Source organism: Eretmochelys imbricata, chromosome 1 (assembly GCF_965152235.1).
Source record: "Eretmochelys imbricata isolate rEreImb1 chromosome 1, rEreImb1.hap1, whole genome shotgun sequence".
NCBI classification, from domain to species: domain Eukaryota; kingdom Metazoa; phylum Chordata; order Testudines; family Cheloniidae; genus Eretmochelys; species Eretmochelys imbricata.
The window spans coordinates 55,675,183-55,696,116 of NC_135572.1; the positions used below are offsets into that span (position 1 = coordinate 55,675,183).

The 20,934-nt window shown below is 44.9% G+C and overlaps 1 protein-coding gene across 1 annotated transcript in view; it reads right to left on the bottom strand.

The window, feature by feature from the left end:
- Positions 1-20,934, bottom strand: part of LHFPL6 (LHFPL tetraspan subfamily member 6) — a 223,448-nt gene that overhangs the window by 11,381 nt on the left and 191,133 nt on the right. Inside the window, exon 3 of the mRNA XM_077806670.1 lies at positions 9,000-9,098. Coding sequence (XP_077662796.1) covers positions 9,000-9,098 — 99 coding nt within the window. The remainder of the gene's footprint in view (positions 1-8,999; positions 9,099-20,934) is intronic.

Consider the following 20,934-nt stretch of genomic DNA (forward strand, 5'->3'; position numbering starts at 1 on the left):
TTCCAACCCTGATATTCTATGATTCTATGATAAGAGGATCTGATTATTTTGAAAGGAAACCAAGAAGAGTTCAAGAACCGAAGATTCTTTTTCTTTACACAGTGCGATTCTGACATGTAAAATAAGCTACAAAAGGCAGCAGTAGAAGTTACATCCTGAAATGCATACAGAAAGGAGTTAGATAGGTACATGGAAGAAGACAACGACAGAGAAGGTACAAACTACAGCTGAGTGAGTAATTTGGAACCAATGATGTATTTGGTGAAGTGTGCTCCTCTCTGTCCAGAGCACGTTGATGATTTTCTCAAAATTATCTGAACATTTTTCCCTTATTTTTAACAAGATGACACCCTATTTAATATTTGAAACTTGAGCTATGATGCTTTGTTGCTCAAAGAAAGCAATAGCAAATGGGAAGGGAGATGGTTCTTGAGACACACTCTCTGTTAGTGTGTGGTCTGGTGTGATGGGGTGTACCAGGCCCATTGAGGCCCTCCAGAAGGCCCTGCGGTCCTACCACACCCCAGGAAAAAAAATCTCCATCTGTTTGTAGATAACTTGTGAACAGAAGTCAGATTTCTGACTGTTCATGACAAATAGTTTAAAAATCTTTTATAGTTAATAGTGTTCTAAAAAACATCCTGGTTTCTAAATCTCTTCTCCACAGTCTTATCCTTTGGATGTCGATGCTCAGCCAGGATGCTGAAATGCCACCTAGCTGTTTGACAAAGCTGTTCTATATTTGCAGTTTTCCCAAAGAGATGACTTTTGTGTTCTTTAGTAACTGTACTGTTTATAAAGGCAATTTATTATAATAATTATTTTAAGGCAATAGTGCCTATCAGTTAAATAGTTCTCTTGTGATCCTCTCTTCCAACCCTCTGGAAGCAGCAAAGGGAAATTATAATAAAGCTTTTAGACAAACATATCCCTTGACAGAAAGAAATTTTGAGATATTTAGAATGAAGTTTAGATGTATGCCTAGCACAGGACATGATGGAGAGGGGTGAGATATGACTATCAAATTCTGAAGTCTGTATTATACCTGTGTTGAAATATTGGCAGTGTGACCACATTCGTTTGGACTTGCAGCCTCCAGATAACTGCGCTGCTTAGGAAAGGTGTATGGCACATTGTGGAAAGGCCATCACAGAGAGCCATCAAGCTGCAATCTGGGGCTATCCACTTTGACTGACTCAACTACTGGCCCACCCCCATGGTACCAGACTCTTTCTAGACAGTGGCCTGCAAGTGAGCAAGCAACAATGACTGGCGGTGACAGTTTGAGCACGTGACCTGGAGATGGAGGCCCTATTTGGGAATAGGTTTCTGCTCTGTGCAGGGGGCAGACCATCACCACATGTAAGGAGGACTTTGGGGACAGAGAGGGAAGGAGAGACTCTGCCCAGCCTGAAACACTGATGACAGATAGACTCACAAGAGGGGTGAGACCAGACTGGGGAAGGGGGCACCTCAGGACTTATCTTGTTTTCAAAGATCTGTAACTCACGTTAAGAAATTCCTTTGCTAAGCCTGTGTTCCTTGCTTTCCTACATGTTGTCCTCAAAGGGTGTAGTGGGGTGGCTGCCCCAATCCTGCAGAAAAGGGGTTAAAAGCAGCCCTGGAGAGGGCTGCAGCAGGGGAAGGAATTAAGAACAGCTGGGGGAAGCTGACTGAGTTGCTGACTGCAGCTGTGGCCAGCTCAATCAGGGTCCAGCTGGCCCTATAAGAGGGCTGAGGGCCAGAAGCTAAGGAGTCTCACTCTAGTCCTGGAGTGGGAAGGGCTAGCTGCCTGAGAGTAAGGTACCTGAAACAGAGCAGTGCTGGGGAAGGGCAAAAGGGAGCTGGGGAGCTCCTGCCTGGTAAACCCCCAGGCTGCAGGCATTGTTGAAGGCCTATGAAAGGTACTGGGGCTGCAGAGGGGCAGCCTGGGAGTAGGCAGAGGCAGCTGGTCCTAACCCCTTGCCTATGATGAGTGGTCATTAGACTGACATCTGTCCCAATGAGTGGGGGCTAGATGATGACTGGCAGTAGCCACTGAGGTGAGGTGGGTCTAGCGGGTTGGGGGCTCCCTGGGAAGGGAGACCCAGAGTGGGGGTCCTGCTGGGGCAGAACCCTGAGGGAAAGGGGGTCTGGGAGGGACACGGGGCCAGCAGCAGGCAAGACACTGGCCTGCAGAGGGTGCTCCAACACTTGGGGGGGAAAAAAGCAAATTCCCAGGATGACCAGCAGGAGGTGCTGCACTGGTGAGTCTTGTCCTGCTACAAAGGGGTTAAACTGGTAAGTCCAGAGAACCCACAACCTAGGTAGAACTCAGGGGGAGAATCTGTCAGTGACTAGGGGCTCAGGAGGTCTGACTACAGTTTCAGGGTCCAGGAAAGCTTGATGGCAACATCCCACATCAGAAGGAAGGGTGTTAGATAAGCTGTCTGAGCCCAGGAGTATGCCTTAAGAGTCCCAGAGCTAGAAACAGTGACTAGCTTCTATCCACACCCAACTTGCTTGGAAGCGTGTGGTACCCAGTGACTGGGTCCAGTCACAACAAACTCTGCGGGGGTGGGGAAGGGGGACTGTGTCATATTGTAACACTCTCCATTGAAAGCCCGTCAAGCCTTTGCAGCGGCATGCAGCTTCCAGAATATGGCTCGCAAAAAGGAAATGCCTGTGTCTGAAGAGTTCAATCTGCCAAAGCAAAGTGAGCAAAAAGTAGAGGCTCTGATATATCTCAGAGTACTAATAGAGAGAGAAGATGCTAAGAACATCTCCTCAAGATCTGTTTCTTTTAGTTAAATCTCTGAATGCTCCAAGCAATGGAGCACAGCAGGTTTGAGATCACTGTTGCCTTTATATGTAGAGGCTAAACCTCGCACATTTAAAAACAAAAAGTTACACTAGAGTCCATGGTGTAGTAAAATACAAGCAAACCTCAATGAATGGGAGAAGAGTGTCTGCAGGATGCTCTAATATCTATGATCACAGACCAGAAAAAAGTTGAGCACAGGAAGAAACCATGAAATTGAGCCAATTGTACAGTAATCTTCCAAGGAAAGTGGTAAGAGCCCCATGTCTGGAAAAAATGAAAACTACAGTGGACTAAGCCTTTGATAACATACTGACCTGTAGAAATAGACTTTCTAGGTGTCACCCTATCATTTCAGGACTATCCCACTAAATGCCAGCTAAGGCTCAGTTTTGTAAGTCAAACTTAATATGTGATGTTTATTTTAAAGTCATTTAGAACTGATGTAAAAAACATTTTGGTGGCATCTCTGGATTTGTATAAATAATTATAGATATTTCCCTAGAGATTCAGTTCAGAAATGGTCTTGAAGGTGATTGTCAAACACAAAAGGCAATTAATAATGATAATACCTAGCACTTTTCATCAGTAGATCTCAAAGTGCTTTACAAAGGAGGGTCAGAATTACCACCACCGTTTTACAGATGGGGAAACTGCACGGAGACAAGGTGATCCAGCAGGGAGGTGGTAGAATTGGGAACAGAACCCACATCTCTTAAGTCACCATCCAGTGTGCTATTCAAGGGGCCCAACTCTCCTTGAACAGCAAAAGAAGTTGGGCGTCTTACTCCTATTTTTGTCTCTGAAAGTCTCCTCTGACCCACACAGATTCCCCCGGCTTTTAAGTAAAGCGGCAGCATTTCAGAAACTTTTCATAATGGTGGCTCAGATTTTGCAAAATCTAAAAGCTGTCGCAAGTCTTTTGCACAGTCCTAATTCTGATGCAAATTCCTTTTGGTTCTTGACAAGCTCTCACCAACCTGTCAAACCTTTCTCTGCTGGGAACTTCACTTTTCAGCTGTTACTTCTGCGTGATGTGGTGGTGTGTTTTTGAAGTACTGCATCTAGCCCAGACCAAATTAAATGTGTTCTACAACTGTTTGGATGAGATCCATTTAGAGAAAATGACTTGCTAATTACTCTTGCTGTAAATATGATCCTGTATATCTGAATCAACTTAACTTCTTTCAACTAGCAGCTCAGAACCACAATGGAGCTCTGATCTTGATTGGGGCCTTTGGGCAGCTCCACAATATAAATAATGAATAAATAACAGCATATGCTGTAATAGGAGATGGGAATGACTTTGATCCTTCCTTATATATTTGTGGAAGAATAAGAATCCCTTGGTACTTATGCTCCTTGCTTATGACTGGCATATCATCTGTGCCAACTGCATTAGCCTGCAACCAAATGCTAATTTAGATAATTTATTATTGTAGCTTTCTTTCTGACAGGCAAAAAAAAGCATTAGTGCATGAGTCTAGTATATTGCAGGGTCTTCTACCGATATGGATGTTTGATCCGTGATAGGACTACATGAATTCTACCTGGCCGTATATATTCAGCTAAAACACAACTCCATTTGTGTATGCCTTGATCTGTACCAATATTTTCTTTTGATTAAAAATGTAGATGTTGTACATTGTGTTACCAGTCAAACCCAACTGAATAAAATGCACAGTTCACTTTTAAATAAATTTCAAGGAAAGCATCAAACTATGGGGCATGCTAAATAGTGCCAAGTCAGGGTTTCTGGAAAAGTATACAAAAATCCACTTGTATGTAGATTAAAAGCATGAATAGTTTTCCTGCAGCCACATTAAATGCCACTTTGAAATGTACATATAAGTGGGGTTTTGTTGTCCCTTCACAATATGGCCTATCTTGGCTGTAGTTGGAGTGTCTAATTAGCCTGATGCCTTTGTCAATGTTCCTGCAGACATGGAGAAGCACTTCTCAAATGTACCTGTAACGCTGACAGACCCCAGGCATTGTCGGGCAGGATCGAACCGGGGACCTCTGGAGCTTAGTGCATGAGCCTCTACTGCATGAGCTAAAAGGCAACGCACTGTTAGCTAAGGCTATTGAGCAGACTCATTTTATCTCTCTTTCTGTGGTCTCGGTGTCACTAGATAGGCCAGAACACCACACCCAGGAGGTGTGTGGGTTACACACCCACTAAGGATCATACACTGTTACTATTTTCCCTATCTGTCTGCAAAGTACATCTATATCATTTTGTAATTGGGGCTTTGCGTTTCTTTTTTTAAGCCCACTACATTCAACTGTTAATTCCTGAAGATTTCTGGCTAGCCTTGTCTTATATGATGCAAAATTCAGCCACTTTTTTTAATCTCATTACTTGAAATCCCAGACTCACCAGCCCATTCTTCTCATACACCCATCCTAAAGATCCAGCACCAGGACAGTTGTCATCTTTCTCCAAACTGCCCCAGTCCTTCTTCCACCATGTAGTTCCCAGCTCCCTTTCCAGTTAACCCATTTGCTGTCCTGGCTTTGACTGAAACTGGGGCTCCCTAAGGTCACAACAGATCCTTCTTGGCCTTTGCTGCTTCCTGCAGCTCATCTCCTGGCCCATGCTTCTTGCAGCAGCTCCATGTCAATTCTGTCAGTCCTAGCAGGTTCTCTGGAGAGTCTAGAGTGCTCCAGTTGTTTTCTGCCACCATTGGGTGTTGACTCAATTCCTCGTTCGTTTCTCTATTTGGTTTCTCATATACTGTCCCTGTCACCACCTTTCTCTTCACCGTCCTCAGAGGTATACAGATAGCCTCCTCCCTGGCTAGTTAATATGTTACAGACTAATGGGTCAGTGGCAGAAAATTTACTCAAAACCCATTCAAATGTAGCACAGAGAAGTTTACATTCCTAACATGTTACTGTAGTGGAGGCCAAAAATAGCTTATTCTTGGCCCCGTCAGACCAGCAGAACTGGCCTGTTAGCCATTTTATAAGTGGTGGTTATGCCTAAGAAATCATCACTTGGTGTAACTAAGACAAGTTTGCCAAATACCATTTTGCCTCTAGCTTTCTCTTTTGGGGGAAGGTAACCCAGAAGATTGTGCTGGGGTAATGCTGGGTTCATCTAGAACTATCTGACTTCCTGAATCCCTGTCAGTCTAGTTCCAGTCCTAGAAATGAAGTTAACCACCTTGGCTGATGGCTACTAGTGAAGGATGAATGCCAGGTGTCTGTCCATTTTATTGGAGCTATCAGTAGTCTTTGCTATGATGTTGCTGATTTGTCTGTGTGATTTGTTGTGGGTGGATGATTTTGTTGCCCAGTTCCACACTTTCCTTTCTGAAGGGTCTCCGGGTTCTCTTGGCTCATCTTATACAGAGTCCAGTGGGGTTCCGTTCTGCCACCCCTTTGGACCATCCATCTGTCTTTCAGGTGCTCCTAGGGTGCCCATACTAGAGCAGCATGCTTGAAGAGGATGCAGCATGCTCTGCTGCTCAGTGCCTGGCCAGCTTTCTGCCCTTGCAGACAGCTAGCACCTGTGAGAGTATGAGCCTGGAGCAGGAGTTACGCTCCAACGTGATTCTAGCTAGCTCCTGCACAAGGGTGAAGAGGTGACAGCAGGAACTCCATACACACCCACTGTGAGAGGCTGATAAGCCCCTGTCCCACCGCACTCACCGCTCCTCTTTCTGTGCATAGCGGTTAAATGCAATTTGTGTGCAATTCTGAAGGCAACTGGTCCCACTGATTCAAAAGGAAAAATCAAATGAATGCTGATTGATCCAATTAAGTATTCAAATGAAAGCAATGATTACTCAAATGCATCTTGAGACTTAGTGAGACGGATTCTGTGAAACGCCGGCTTTGGCCCTAAAGCTATCATGAGAACACCAGTCTCTAATGATTAACTAAAGCCTAGGCTTGGGTTACCGGTAATTGTAAGGCTTAAATGAAAAGAAATGAGCAACCTGGCTAATCTGCAGGTTCAGTACTCCACCTCTCCCCTGCCAATGTCCTGGGTAACTCCGTACCACCGCTGGCCAATTTAAATATAAAAATACAAAACCAAGCATTTAAATTCAGGCAAGGTATACTGACGAGAGACTTTTAGCAGATTTCTGGTCTCGTTATAATCTGTTAATTACTATGGTAACATAAAAAGAAAAGGAGTACTTGTGGCACCTTAGAGACTAACCAATTTATAAGCTATTACCAGCAGGACAGTGGGGTGGGAGGAGGTATTGTTTCATATTCTCTGTGTATATATAAAGTCTGCTGAAGTTTCCACGGTATGCATCTGATGAAGTGAGCTGTAGCTCACGAAAGCTCATGCTCAAATAAATTGGTTAGTCTCTAAGGTGCCACAAGTACTCCTTTTCTTTTTGCGAATACAGACTAACACGGCTGTTACTCTGAAACCTATGGTAACATAAGATTCTAACAGTCAGCACAACCAGGACCTTAGTCAAACTTAGGTATGCATAATAGGTGCCTAATAGCCTTGAAATCCAGAAAATATGGTCAGAGTATCAAGCATCACAATTATTATTATGTCCCCCGTTCATATTCCTTATGCATTCCTGGAAGAAAAAGCTGACAGTCGAATTTTCAGAAGGGTTCTTTTATTGAATGTATTGTTACAATAGCTTGACTTATTCGCATGCCAGGCTCATGAGTCATGATCAAGGGGACAAGAAAGGGCAGAGGGTGCTTCTAAACTCGCTGAATTCACAGCTCTCCCACCAAGGAGTTATTTAAACATAAAATTATTCTAGGAACTTCTTGTAGCCACTGCCATCAAAAAGAACTCAAGTTACCACACAACAGTCTATATAGTCTTTTCCCAAGAAAGAGCATAGACATGTAGCTGTTTGCTGTACTTTGGCAAGAAGTACTTGGTGGTACTTAGAATGAAATAATTGAAATCAGAGATGCACAAGACCTGTTAGGATTGTTCCCTGCAATCTACTTTCTAGTGTTCTGTCTCATCTTAACCTGCAATGGAGTTCCTCTACTTCCTTTGAGAGACCATTCCACAGTATGATTGATTTCGCTCTCAGGAACTTTGCCCTCATTGTTAACCTACGTATTCCTTTTTTTTAATTCCTCTCTGTCCTTAATGTTTGCATACAGCAAATATTCGTAGACTAATTGAAGGAATTTTTATATTTCATTGGAAGAAAATATGTACTAAACATAGTAATAGCCAAGAATATTTGAATTAAGAAATTCATTTCAAGACAGGATAATGTTTTTAGAGGGTAGACTGAGGTATGCAGGCCAAAAATAGTCTCTTGGCCTGGATACCTCAGTCTACCCTCTGAAAACATTATCCTGTCTTGAAATGAATTTCTTAATTCAAATATTCTTGGCTATTACTATGTTTAGTGCATATTTTCTTCCATCTATGACATTAAGGGCAATCTGTTGCCTCCCAAGGTCAAAACTTTGCAGAGGTTCCTAAGTAAGCTTTATGAGCCAAGAACAAACATCTCTCGGGTAGGGATGGTTTGGCTGTAGACCTGGTTAAAATATTTGTGCAAAATGAAGAAACATTCTAGTTTTGTCCTTACCCCCACGGGCAAGAAGAGATCGATAAGTATGCCAGAGTCCTTGAGAGAGGAACTATTGTCAGGGAATTACAAGCTCCACCAAGTGCAAGTCACGAAAGAATTTACAGAGTGACCCCGCTGATTTGCTTAAAGGAGTGGGAAGTGAAGAAGTTCCTGCACGTTTATTTAGACATTTGAGTTCAATGTACTTGAGCAGCCAATGGCATCTCTCCACGATTGGCCCCTTTATACCTCTCAGATGTAAACCATGGATTCCCCAGTCCACACACACATGCAGCTAAAAGTTCCACTGATGTTTTTGCTGCCATATGCCAAATTCACATCTAATCTGCTGTCTCCTGTCATCCCTCAGTCTCTTTTGATGTAACTGCTTCTAATTTCTCTTCAGAAATTCTGCTTTCAAAAAGAGGTTTTCCTTTTGATGATATCTGTGATTTTCCATGGGGAAAATATCAATAGTAAAGATTTAAGGAGTCCCATGCCCTAGCACACTACATTAAGCAATAGAATAATATACACAGTAGCAGCCGGCAAATATGCAAGGATTGCTCTCAGTAAGCATGTTCTCCAGGCCCCTCTCTACATTTAGAGACAATAAATGAGCTCGAATTTAAAGGAACTCCGATCCATTGACAATTACTTACCCAATTCAAACTGGTTGGAAAGGTTACCACAGGTCTGTCTAACTTCTTCACTGTCCCAACCCAAAGGATAGAGAGCACAGCCAGAGCCAATCAACAAGCCTATGGAGAGAAAGGAAAACAAGACTTAATACAATCCATGACCATTACCGTAACTAAGGCCTGCAGGTAAAATCAATACTTGGAATTACATGAAAGGGTCACATTAACTTCTTATCATGAGGCTACCTATGCTGGGACCACTGGCAAAGCATGTATCGCTTTCTCTACTACGCCTTCTACTGTGGGTATGTCTACACAGCAATGTAAGCCTAGGGTTAGTGGGACCTAAGTCAGCTAACCTGTGTCTGGGAACCTTGAGCGTCTACACTGCCTTTTAACCCTAGGTAAGGATTTTTGGACCCATGCTTGAACCTTGGGCTCTGAGGTCCACACTACAGTGCACAGACCTGAGTCAAAGTAACTGTCAGAGTGCCTAATGCCCTTCCTCCCCTGGTGTGGACACTCTAGTCCTATGAATGTGTTGCATTGTGGGAAAACTCTACTGCCCTAACTGTGACGGTGCTATTGATGGGACTCCAGCACCCATACAGAGCATGGGTACGTAAACTGCATCATTAGCTCCTTTGGTGGCTGTCTCAGTAGGCTGACTGCAGTTTGAGAAGGCTTTATACTAGGGTGGGTAAACTTTTTGGCCTGAGGGCCACATCTGGGTATGGAAATTGTCTGGTGGGCCATGAATATTTATGAAATTGGGGGTTGGGGTGCAGGAAGGGGTGAGGGCTCCGGCTGGGGGTGCGGGCTTTGGGGTGGGGCCAGAAATTAGGAGTTCAGGGTGTGGGAGGGGGATCAGGGCTGGGGCAGGGGGTTAGGGCGCTGGACGGGGTCAGGGGAGCAGGCTCCCGGTGGCACTTACCTCAAGCACCTCCCGGAAGCAGTGGCATGTCCTACCTCTGACTCCTATACGGAAGCATAGCCAGGCGGCTCTGTGCACTGCCCCATCAATGGGAGCTGCAGGGGCAGCATCTATGGGCCATGGCTGCCAGCCAATGGGAGATGTGGGGGCGATGCTTCGGGCAGGAGCAGCATGTGGAGCCCCCTGGCTGCCCTTGCACGTAGACGCCAGAGGCGGGCACATGCTGCTGCTTCCGGGAGCCGAGCAGAGACACAGCATGCATGGAGCGGGGCAAACCCCAGACCCTGCTCCCTGGCAGGAGCTTGAGGGCCAGATTAAAACATCTGAAGGGCCAGATGCTGCCCCTGCGCCGTAGTTTGCCCACCCCTGTTTTATACTAAACTACCATCTAATCTGAGAAGTGGGCACTCTGCCTCTAGGCTGAGTCACATTGGCAGGAAAATGCCCATGTGCACCTGTTCTGAGGCTAACCAGGACATCAGTCTCCAGGGCTGTCAAACTATTAAAGTGAAACTTTGCAATTCTTCATTTTTAAAATGGGACGTTCAATTAAGGTATTTGTGTTTGGTTGGGTTTTTTATTTATTTTTGTCTGTTTGTTTTGAACTTTGACATAAAATGTAGCTTTCAGAGGAAAATCACACTCTCTCTCTTTCTCTAGCACCCCTTGGGGATCCCTCCTCCCTGTCCCCTTTTCAGCCCTGGAGCCAGAGATAAGGCTCCCTTGGAGGCTGGGGAAGTTTTGGGGCCGGCTCCCATTCATGGCCCTCACAGGGCGTGGGTGCCCCTGCACGTGCAGCCCCAGGGAGGGCAGGGAGACCTGGGAGCAAGCGACAGAGTGGAGCAGGACTAAGTGGCTGCCCTGCAGGGCTGGGAAGCGGCAGAGCCTCCATCTCAGCTTGGCATGGGGAGAGATGACCTCCAACATCCTGGCAGCCGCCTCCTGCCTGTCAGCTTTGCTCCCTGTTGCAGGCAAACTCTGTGCAGCAGCGAGGAGGAGCTGGAGCCGCAGGAGGCTGTGGGGAAGTTTCAGGCTGGCTCTCGCTTGCTGCCCTGACTGTGCGTGCTGCCCATGCATCCCTGCACACACAGCCCCAGGGAGGGCTGAGAGCAGAGCAGGGACTCAGCGGCTCCCTGCAGGGAGGGGGAGCAGCCAGGATGTTGGGGGTCTTCCCTCCCCCAACCATGCTGAGCCGGGAACTCTGCTGCTCCCCATCCCTGCAGGGCACCACTTAGTGCCTGCTCCACTCTCGGCCCCCACACCGTGCTCCCTGGGTCTGCATGTTCAGGGGTGCCCAGGCAGCGTGGCTGTGCTCTTCTGACCAGAAAGTAGCTCTCTTTGCAAAACGCTTCTTCTGATCTGTCTCCACTGAAAACCCTGCAGGCTCTCTGATAGTGCCCTTGCAGACTGGTGCTCAGCAGACAATGGGTTAACGCTGACCTGAGCTGCTGCCCTTAATAGACTGCACCACAGATTGTTGCATAGAGAAGACTAAGAAAGTTGCCCCAGGGAACTCTGGGATACATCCATAGAATTTACAGGACCCAAGTCAATCCAGGGCTGTGTGCAGGCAGGAAAGCAATAGGGCTCAGACCCTAGGTCCCATCTTAACATGGGCTCGCACCCTCCAGCTCTTCATGGTCCTGGAACCCTAGGTTCAAGCCTCAGATTAACACAATTGGTGTGTGGATGCAAGGTGGATTAGGCTAGAGCCCAGGCTCTCGCCTGTGCTTACATTGCTCTGTAGACATACGCTGTCAGTCCAGTGGAAAAGAAACTCTGTAGCTAGCTTGGATTTAACTTTTCCTTTTTATGCTTCAAAACTGCTACATATTTTGTTTGGAAAATTCAGCATACGGTTAAACAGGTGCCACGTTAATCACAGCATTTAAAAGATGACTGCTTCTGATTAATTAATGCAACAATCAGTCATGCTCTATAATTGTTCCAACATGAAAAAGTAAACCAACCATCAAGCCTAACCATTCTAATCCTTCATTGCTTTTCTCTCTTTCACGTAGTCTAGGGCCAAAATAGACTGATTTAAAGTCTATGAATTCGTATCTCCGGAACCTAGAACGTACGATTTTCATGAACCATTTCGGCAAAAGCAAGTGAACTTTTGAACCTATGCTGGAAGCTTAACATTCACCTGTGCTGATTTGCCAGCCCCTCATGCCACCCAGAATGGATGTGTATTTTGCCAGAGTCCATCTCTTCATAAGATCGTCACAAGGCCATGATCATTGCAAAGATGTAACATTTTTATCAAACTTTCTTCTCCGCTGTTGCTGCCCCCGCTGCTGAAAGGGCAGCGTCTAACTCAGAGGTGGGCAGCCTGCGGGCCGCATCCAGCCCGCGGGACTGTCCTACCCGGCCTGTGAGTTCCTAGCCCGGGAGGCTAGCCCCCAGCCCCTCCCCTGCTGTTCCCCGTCCCCTGCAGCCTCAGCTCACTGTGCCGCCAACGCAATGCTCTGGGCTGCGGGGCTGCGAGCTCCTGGGGCAGCACAACTGCAGAGCCGGGCCTGACCCGGTGGTGCTCTGTGCTGCATGGTGAGGCTGCCTGCCCTGGTGCAGCCGTGCTGCCAGCCACTGGTACTCCAGGCAGTGCGGTAAGCGGGGAGGGGTTGGATAGAGGGCAGGGGAGGCCGGGGATGTGGATAGGGGTCGGGGTGGTCAGATGGTGGGGAACAGGGGGGTTGGATGGGGCAGGAGGTCCAGGGGGTGGTCAGGGGATGTGTGTGGGGTGGTGGTGGATGGGGCGGGGGTCCCGGGGTGGCCAGAAGTAGGGGTTGGATAGGGGGCGGGGGCCAGGTCATGCCTGGCTGTTTGGGGAGGCACAGCCTCCCCTAACCAGCCCTCTATGCAATTTCAGAAACACGATGCGGCCCTCAGGCCAAAAAGTTTGCCTGCCCCTGGTCTAGCTAGTGATGGTGAACTTTTGGTTGCAGCTTTACAAGGGGAGACTCTACAGGGCATTTAAAAATATACTGCATAGTTTTATTTTTTAACTTCATTTTGATAATGGCCTTGTAGAAGCTTGATAATTATTACGACTTACATAAACCCAGGGGCACATGGCACTTTGCAGATTTATAGGTCAACAAGATCATTACAGAGCTTGCAATCTAGAGGTGTAATCATGTCTTTTACCTAGCGCATGGAGCACTGGGCCAAGATTAAGGAGACCTGGGTTCTATTCCCAGCTCTGCCACTGGCTTGCTGGGTGACCGTGGGCAAGTCACTCGCCCTTCCGCTGCCTCAGTTTCCTCATCTGTGAAGTGAAGATACTGATACTGATCCCCTTTAGAAAGCACTTTGAGATCTACCGATGAAAAGTGCTATATAAGTGCTAGGTATTATTAATATATAGGCATTGGCTCCTGTTGGGGCAGTGCAGAGCTATACTAATTCAGGGGAAGCTCTGGGAGGAATTCTCACTCAGGATCCCCTTGGAGTTATTTGTCTATCTAGGAGGTACTTGTTTCATCACATCACCCTAGCATCTGAGCTCCTCGGAATGTAGCCTTACAACACCCCTGGGAGATAAGGAAAGAGTGTTATCCTCATTTTACAGCTGGGGAACTGAGGTATGAAGTGACTTGCCCAAGAACGCACAGGAAGTTTGGGATAAAACCAGGATCTCCTGAATCCCAGTTTCATGCCTTAGCTCCAAGACCCTCTTTCCTCCCCTTAGGGCAAATGATCAGAAAAACAGTCAGGTTTGCTAATCAGGTTACTTTGTCTCAGCTAACTCCTGAGACTACGTCACATCCATGAGCCCAGAGCTCCATTACTTCCTGTGAGGTGGGTACAGAGGGACACAGCTGCTGTAGCCTTCCTAGCTTGCCCTCTGTGAAGTGCCATGATACTTCCTGTGGCACACGAGGAGTGAAATCCTGGCCCCACTGAAGTCAATGGAAATTTTACTTTGGACATCACCTGGGCCAGGATTTCACACTAGGAGGGAGCAGTACCTGTGCTGAAAAAAACACATAAGCTGCAGTTGTACCTGGCCACTGCTCAGGGCACAAAGTTTCTTGAGTCTTTCCATCCTCTTGCATAAACCTGGGGCAGCCAGGCACAAAGGCCCTAAATAAGGCACATCGTCATAAACAAAGGACGACAATAGATGATGGAAGTGGGGTAGAGGAGGCAATAGACAATAAAGGGGGAGGACAGTCCGCACTGTTGGAACATAAGCATTCAGATCAGGTGTGACCCACGGTTATGGGCCAAATTCAGCTCTGGTGTATGCAGGCACAGTTTTACTGGTATCAATGGAGATGCATCTGTTTACAACAGGGCTGAATTTGGCCCTTTGTGTTTTTCTTTCTTTCACTGTCGTTCCAGATTTTTATTTGTAAGTTTTGTGCTGTTGTTTTTAAACAATTATATCAGGTGTGAGAGAGGGAGTGGTTAGCATGGGCAGGAGATTAACAAAGGAAGGGGAGGGGTGTTCTAAGGTAAGATCTGAAGGAAAAAAAGGTGGTTCTTTGGTACCTAGGAGAAGGGAGGCTGTTCTGGGGATATGGGACAGTCTGGAAAAAAAAGTCACAGAATGATGAGCGGAAGAAGGAAACAAAGGACTAGAACATCAGTCATGTTCTGGTGCTGTTGAAGCAATGACTAAAACATCATCAGGGGTATGTGATGGGGGAGAGCTGGGCAGAACCTGGAATAAGGAGTTTGAACAGAAAGCGCTAGGGAGCAAGTGAAGGGCCTAGAAGAGGGGAAGACATAGTTGGGGGAACAAGAGAAGCAATTTTCTGTTCCTGACCATTTTTTTTTTTTTTGAAAACTTCAACTTTAATAGTGGGAGCATAAAATTAACCTAGTTTTGTTTGCTTCCTCCAACATATAGTAGCGGATAAGCTCAGCATATCACATGAGCCTGCCCCCGCTGCCCCAGGCAGCCTGCTCTAGGGATATTGTTTGATATTTATCCAAGGCTGCAGAGCTAGCAGGTAGACTGACATAAACAATAGCCACTTTGAATTATGTTCTCAGTCAATTTTAAACATGTAGTGAGTAGAGGTTGTTCCCCAAGCAGTCGCAGTTGTAATGTAGGCCCAAACAGGGCCTCTCAGACTAGGACTGAATATTTACAACATATATAAAAGTTTAGAGACAAAGGTCTTCCAATCATTTTGTAACATTTATGGCCTGATTGCCAAAGGTTCTGAGCAGCCATAGCTGTGAGTGAGGTCAATGAAAGCACCTCACCTCTCAAAAAACAGATAGCTACAAGAGACTGGGAAAGCACCAAGATACTAAAGAAAGCCCTAAGCAGCAAAATGGGTCCTGGGAATTTCTCCTCCTTCAAAACTCCTTCCATTCAAAGCCAGCTCAGCATCCTGGCATTCAAGTGAAAGGAATATTAACATAACAATGTTATTCCTGCCAAGAATGCATAACAAACTGTTAGACAGCCCTTGCCAGTTACTCTCATCAGGTGGTAAAAACGTACAGGCTGCCTGTTAAACTCATAAAGGGCTGCTTGTTTCCAGTTCAATTTAGGTTTTGTTTCGTTGACAGTGTTTTTTCCACAAATACTGCTCCAAACATTTCCCACCCACCCCCTTTTATAGGCCAGCCTCTTCCGAACGTCCTGTTCTGAGTATTCTCTCCAACCGCACATTTGGATACCGTGACTCTGTGCCTTTGGGGAGCTAATGTTTTTTCCTCACCCAGATTTCCCCACATAACTTAACTGCAACACAGAGGGTGGGGGAATGGCTTTCTCTGGAGGGTCACCTAGATATCATTCTCTACTGGCCAGATGGGAATACTATACAAGCGGTGCTGCCAGCTTTCTGTATCAACAGCATTCACAAATATTTTATATTTGCAAAATTCTCACGGACCAGTGACCTGGAAAACGACACTCCTAGCTCAGCTACAGAAAGCTGACTATTGAAGTGTCCGCTCTGGAACATACTATCATTTTATATATTACATATTTTTATATATTACAATTGAGAGACAAAACAAAGTTAACCAGTATGTGTGTGTGTATATATATATATATAAATTAATTTCTTAACTTTATTTTGTCTCTCAATTATAGTAGCTTCCTAGAAGGAAGAATATTGCCTATTAATTTTGAGCTTATGCCGTTCCTAATGAAGTCGATGGCAAAAGACCCAGGATTGGGTCTTTTTGTCCTTGAGTTGACAAGGATTATGTTTTACTGGATGCCTAATACAGCAAAAGCCCAAATGGGCTTCTTTTTGTCTGGTTTTTGTCTCTGCACAACATGTTGGACATCATGTGCATGGCTATAAGACAGGTATTGCAGAGCACCAGGCAGAACTCATTTATTGACTTTCGTGTGATGGCTTTTAATTCCTCTGACAGAGCAGTGGATTTAAATAAACCTTACATCTGTAGCCTAAGGGACATTCCAGGGCAAGCAAGCCGCATTTCTGAGCCTACACAAGTCCACAGCAACCTTTTCAAATATTCCCAGGCTATCTGTATTCTACTCCTGCGTCTGTCACAGACCCCTTTGTGACACTAATTTCTTCACTTCAGCCTCCTTACCTGTAAAATGAGGATAATAATTCTAGTTTATATTACAGGCATGTTGTGAATCTAAAATAATGATGTTTGTAAAATATTTTGGGATCCTCAGATAGATAGGGCTATACAAGTTCAAAGTTTTATTTGTTTATTATTATTATTATAAATGTGTCAAAACACCTCCCATATATTCATTAGAAAAAAGGGACATATTCTGTTCTCAGATACTGCATGTATCTCTCACTAAAGTATTTAACGTCCCCATTTGTATATCTGAGGGCCCCGTGTGGCTCATAGTATGCGGATATCTCTCTCCTCAGTTTTCCTGGTATAAGTTTTTTGAGTCAGCTACTGTCATTTACTATGTGTTTGTAAATTACCTACACAAAAGTACACTGACCTAGATGAGACCACTAGCAATATAAATGAATAATATAATTAATACCGCTTCTGTGTTTCAGCTTCCTTTTTGGTTCTTTCAACAAACTAGAAAATTCTGGGGCCTGGCAGAGTCAAAACATCACAAATCAAAAGAAGCATCTTGCCATGGCGAAGGACTACACAGTCAAAGGCATTGGGTCTGGTTCTGTTCTCAGTTACTTATGTAAATCTGGAGGAATTCTATTGCACTTAATGGGAAGAAAACACCATGAAGCCAGTGTGAGATCAGAAACAAAGCCCATCATGTACACGCAGTACTTGTAATCTGGTACTAATTGATAAAAAATCTAAGGTATGGCTGGCATGACCCTTGAAATGTTAAGCTGCTCCAAAGGACGTGCAGCAGGAGCAAGCAGTGCTCTTGCAAATGATTGCACCGTGTTAAATAGTTCACATTTTCCAATAACTAACCCGTTGCACTGATTTCTGATTCTTACTATTTTTGTCACCCAGGAACTAATAAGCCAAAATGAAAATGGCAAATAATTGTGTGAAGACCAGATCAACTCCCCATTCCAAAGAGACACAGCTCTCCCCCACTCCCAGTGAGCTGTTATATTTTCAGCAACAAGCAAACATTCAGTTTCTTTTGTGGAGTATAAGCAAGCAACTGTGGTTTCCTTTATCTATAAATCTGCACTGACTTCTGACTCCAGGCAGTGACAATGAGATCAGTCAGGAAGCTGCCACCTAACTTCATGGCTTCCCTAGTGAAAAACTGATGTAGCTAAATTGGGCCCTCTCAGCCAAGAACTGATTTTTTTTATTCATCCAGAACAACCAATATTGCAGAGCTTTCCACATTTCCTGACAGACTCTGTAAAATCAAAATAGGATTAGCTTTTCTGAGACATCAAGCTTACGATGAGACCCAGAAGTACAGACAGCAACTGCTTGAGTGCAGAGAGCGAGAAAGATATAACAGGCAGAGATGTATGTGCCAGCTTGGTGCACAGAGGTTCTTTGTGCACTCTTTTCAGTGAATACTGAAACAACCCGAGCCCAAATGGACTGGTCAGTGCATGGAGCCACATGACAGTAAGATGAAGGGGGTTTAATTACAAACATACATACAGATGGTGTCTTCTTGACATTTTCAAAGTAGTCAAGAAGAGTTAGACTCAGAGCCCATTATTTTTAATGGGAGGTAGGTGTCTAAATCCTCTAGATTCCTTTGAAAATCTCTGTCTCTCCTTTTAATGTAACACTTCCAAGAAGATTACGGGTCTGATTCAAAGCCCACTGAAGTCAATGGAAAGACTCTCATTGAGTTCAATAGATTTTGGATCAGCCCTATGGCGCCTGTCCTGTAATCTGACTGGCACCAGTGAAGCCCCATTGACTTCAGTGGGACTCTGCATAGTTGTAAGCATTCACCTGGATCAGGAGCTGTATGAGCATCAAGCCTGTTTACTATAATCTCCAGTTATTTTCAACCCTGATATTTTAACATAAAAGTTTGCAGATAATTCAGCTAGTCACAAGGAATATTGGTTGTGCTGAAAGGCTTCAGCCTCCACTTAAGAGCTAAGTTAAATCAAACTGCCCTGAAAGCAATGAAAAACCCTAACCTAATTTGGAAAGTTCAGTGGCGAGCCAACACTGATTTAATTCCAGCATGCACATCCTGGTCTGCCCAATAGTTAGAGTATTTAGCCTGCAATGCTTTCCAACTCTCCACACCCAGCCATGCAGCTGCTTAACATGCTTAGAATGCCTGTGGCATTCTTTAGAAAAAAGCATCCAGTTGTAATTACCATCATCTTTCATCTTTTGTACCCATTACAATCATCAAAAGAAAATTTAAAAAAGGAACAGGAAGCATGCAGATGTGTCCATAAAAAGCAGATTGATAAAAGGAGAGTCACAGCTTTCAGATGTGATGGGATCAGTCAGTAGAGAGGTCTAGCTTGTCACTGCAAAACCCGTGGAGTAATGAGCATATCTAAATCCGTTTTGGATGAGATGCTGGGTCATGGAGGATGAGCTGGCAGTATAAGCAGCCCTCTGGAGTGGAAGTGAAGGGCTTCTTACTCTGTGCACAGGCCGGGAATCTGTGAATCACTTCTTTCATTCTGATAGTCACCGCTAGCTTTAAACACAAGCAAAGCAAGCAGCCACCTAGGCCCTCCTCTTTTGGTGGCCACACTCACCATGTGAGCTCTGCAGTTCCCGGCTTGACACACTCTCTCATGCCAGAAGCAGGACTGTAGAGAGGCCTAGCCTGATTGCTTTCCTTCCTTCACCTGCAAATCAGAAGGCAGGGCCTCTTGATAGCATTTGTACTTGAGTTTGCTAGGATGGTTAACCAGCCTCTCCAGCTGCACATCAATGAGTCAATCAGGTCATCTGGTTCCTAGAATATAATCTATGCATTGTTTGGTGCAGAACCTAATACAGTTAAATTGGCCTTAAGGAACCAGAGAAGAGATTGGGGCCCCAGGGTCTTCTAGGCATCCCTTCTCCTGCCATAGGATGCGAGTACCTCAGTGGGAGTTCCTTGTTTGCTATGGTAGAAACTAGAATCCTGGGGTGAAATCCTGTCCCCACTGACATCAAAAGGAATTTTTTCAATGACTTCTTAATTAAAGGTAGAATAAAATTGTACTGGACTTTGGGGATACTTTAAGTGGTTGCTTAAGGCTAGGCTGTTTCATTGCAGTGCTCCTTAGCACAGGATTCAGTGTATTACTAAATTCTCAGACTGGAATGGAGAAGGGAAGGTGGGTCAGACAGATGAGCCCGGAATGTGAATCTTTCCCACTTAGGCCCTTCCTGGGGGAGTGCACCTTGATGGGGTGGGAAGGCTTGTGTGTTCCAATGACCCTGTGAGCTATGTCATTTTTAGTTCTTTGTAGGGTCACCTAAGCTAGACAGGTCAAAGGGTAGGGACCAGACATAAAGCAACCCACTCCAGGTTGGGGTTAAGCGATAGGCCAACAACCTATCGCTATAAAAAAATCTAATTCTAGAAACACATGATGCTCCCTGTTAAGCTTTAGAAAGCTCCTAATCCATTTCCATCACCACTCCAACAGTTACCCATTTTATTCAACCTAAACAAGCCTCACTACCCTGGTGTGATCTCCAAACCCAATAGCTCCTTGTGGTTTGCCCTTTCGTTGGTCTTTAAGCTGGCAAGTTCCTCATTTGCTTTTTCTTGTAAAACTACATAAAAAATACACAAGTAAAATTTGAGATGAATGGACTGGCAGACCCCTGGATCACAATCAAGGGTCCTAAAATTGACATGGCAGTAAACCGAGTTATCAGGGTAATAGGTGGTAGAATGATGAGTGACAGTGAGTGAGCTTCATCCACCCCCATTGTAGACACATTGCTACAAAACAGACAATAAGCATCACTATTGCTCATGCTGTAGGCATAACTAGCACTTGTCTTTAACTCCCACTTTGAACTTTAAAAGTGCTTTATGTTTGTATGGACTGGAGTTTGTGACTCAAAAACAATTAACTTACAAATAGTTGCTGCTTATGGCTGATACTGCTAAGCAGGGAAAAGGCAGACAGGAATTACACTAGCATCTTTACACAGAACTAAGTTTCATCACGAAATTATAAAGTGATGATTTGTGGCATTAAGCAACCAGACCGCCACTAAGAGGTAAAATATTAACATCTATTAAAATCGTGGAGAATTGTCTGGGTCTGGACAAGCCTGAAACAATACATAGAGTGGATTAATAAGCCGAGAGACATTAACTAGCTCTGACTATGTTATAAACTCAGATCCATCATCATACTCCTTGAAGCCCCCTCTTATTATGTTGCACACACGTGGCAGGATGTCGGTCCATGTGATTGTTGTCTTATTTAAGGCCTGTAAAGAAAAGCCAAATCTTTAACTACTTTATCCCATCTCTTTAAAAGGAGAAGCCTAAACACAGTACAGGATTCAATGGAGTATAATGGAAAAACTAATGGTGATCACTGGGGAAAGAAAGTGGTACTGATAGCAGAGAGAGTGCTTAACTTCAGACTTATCCTTTTACTCTGTCTTCTTGAAACAGGCTTTGCTTTCCAAACGGGATACACA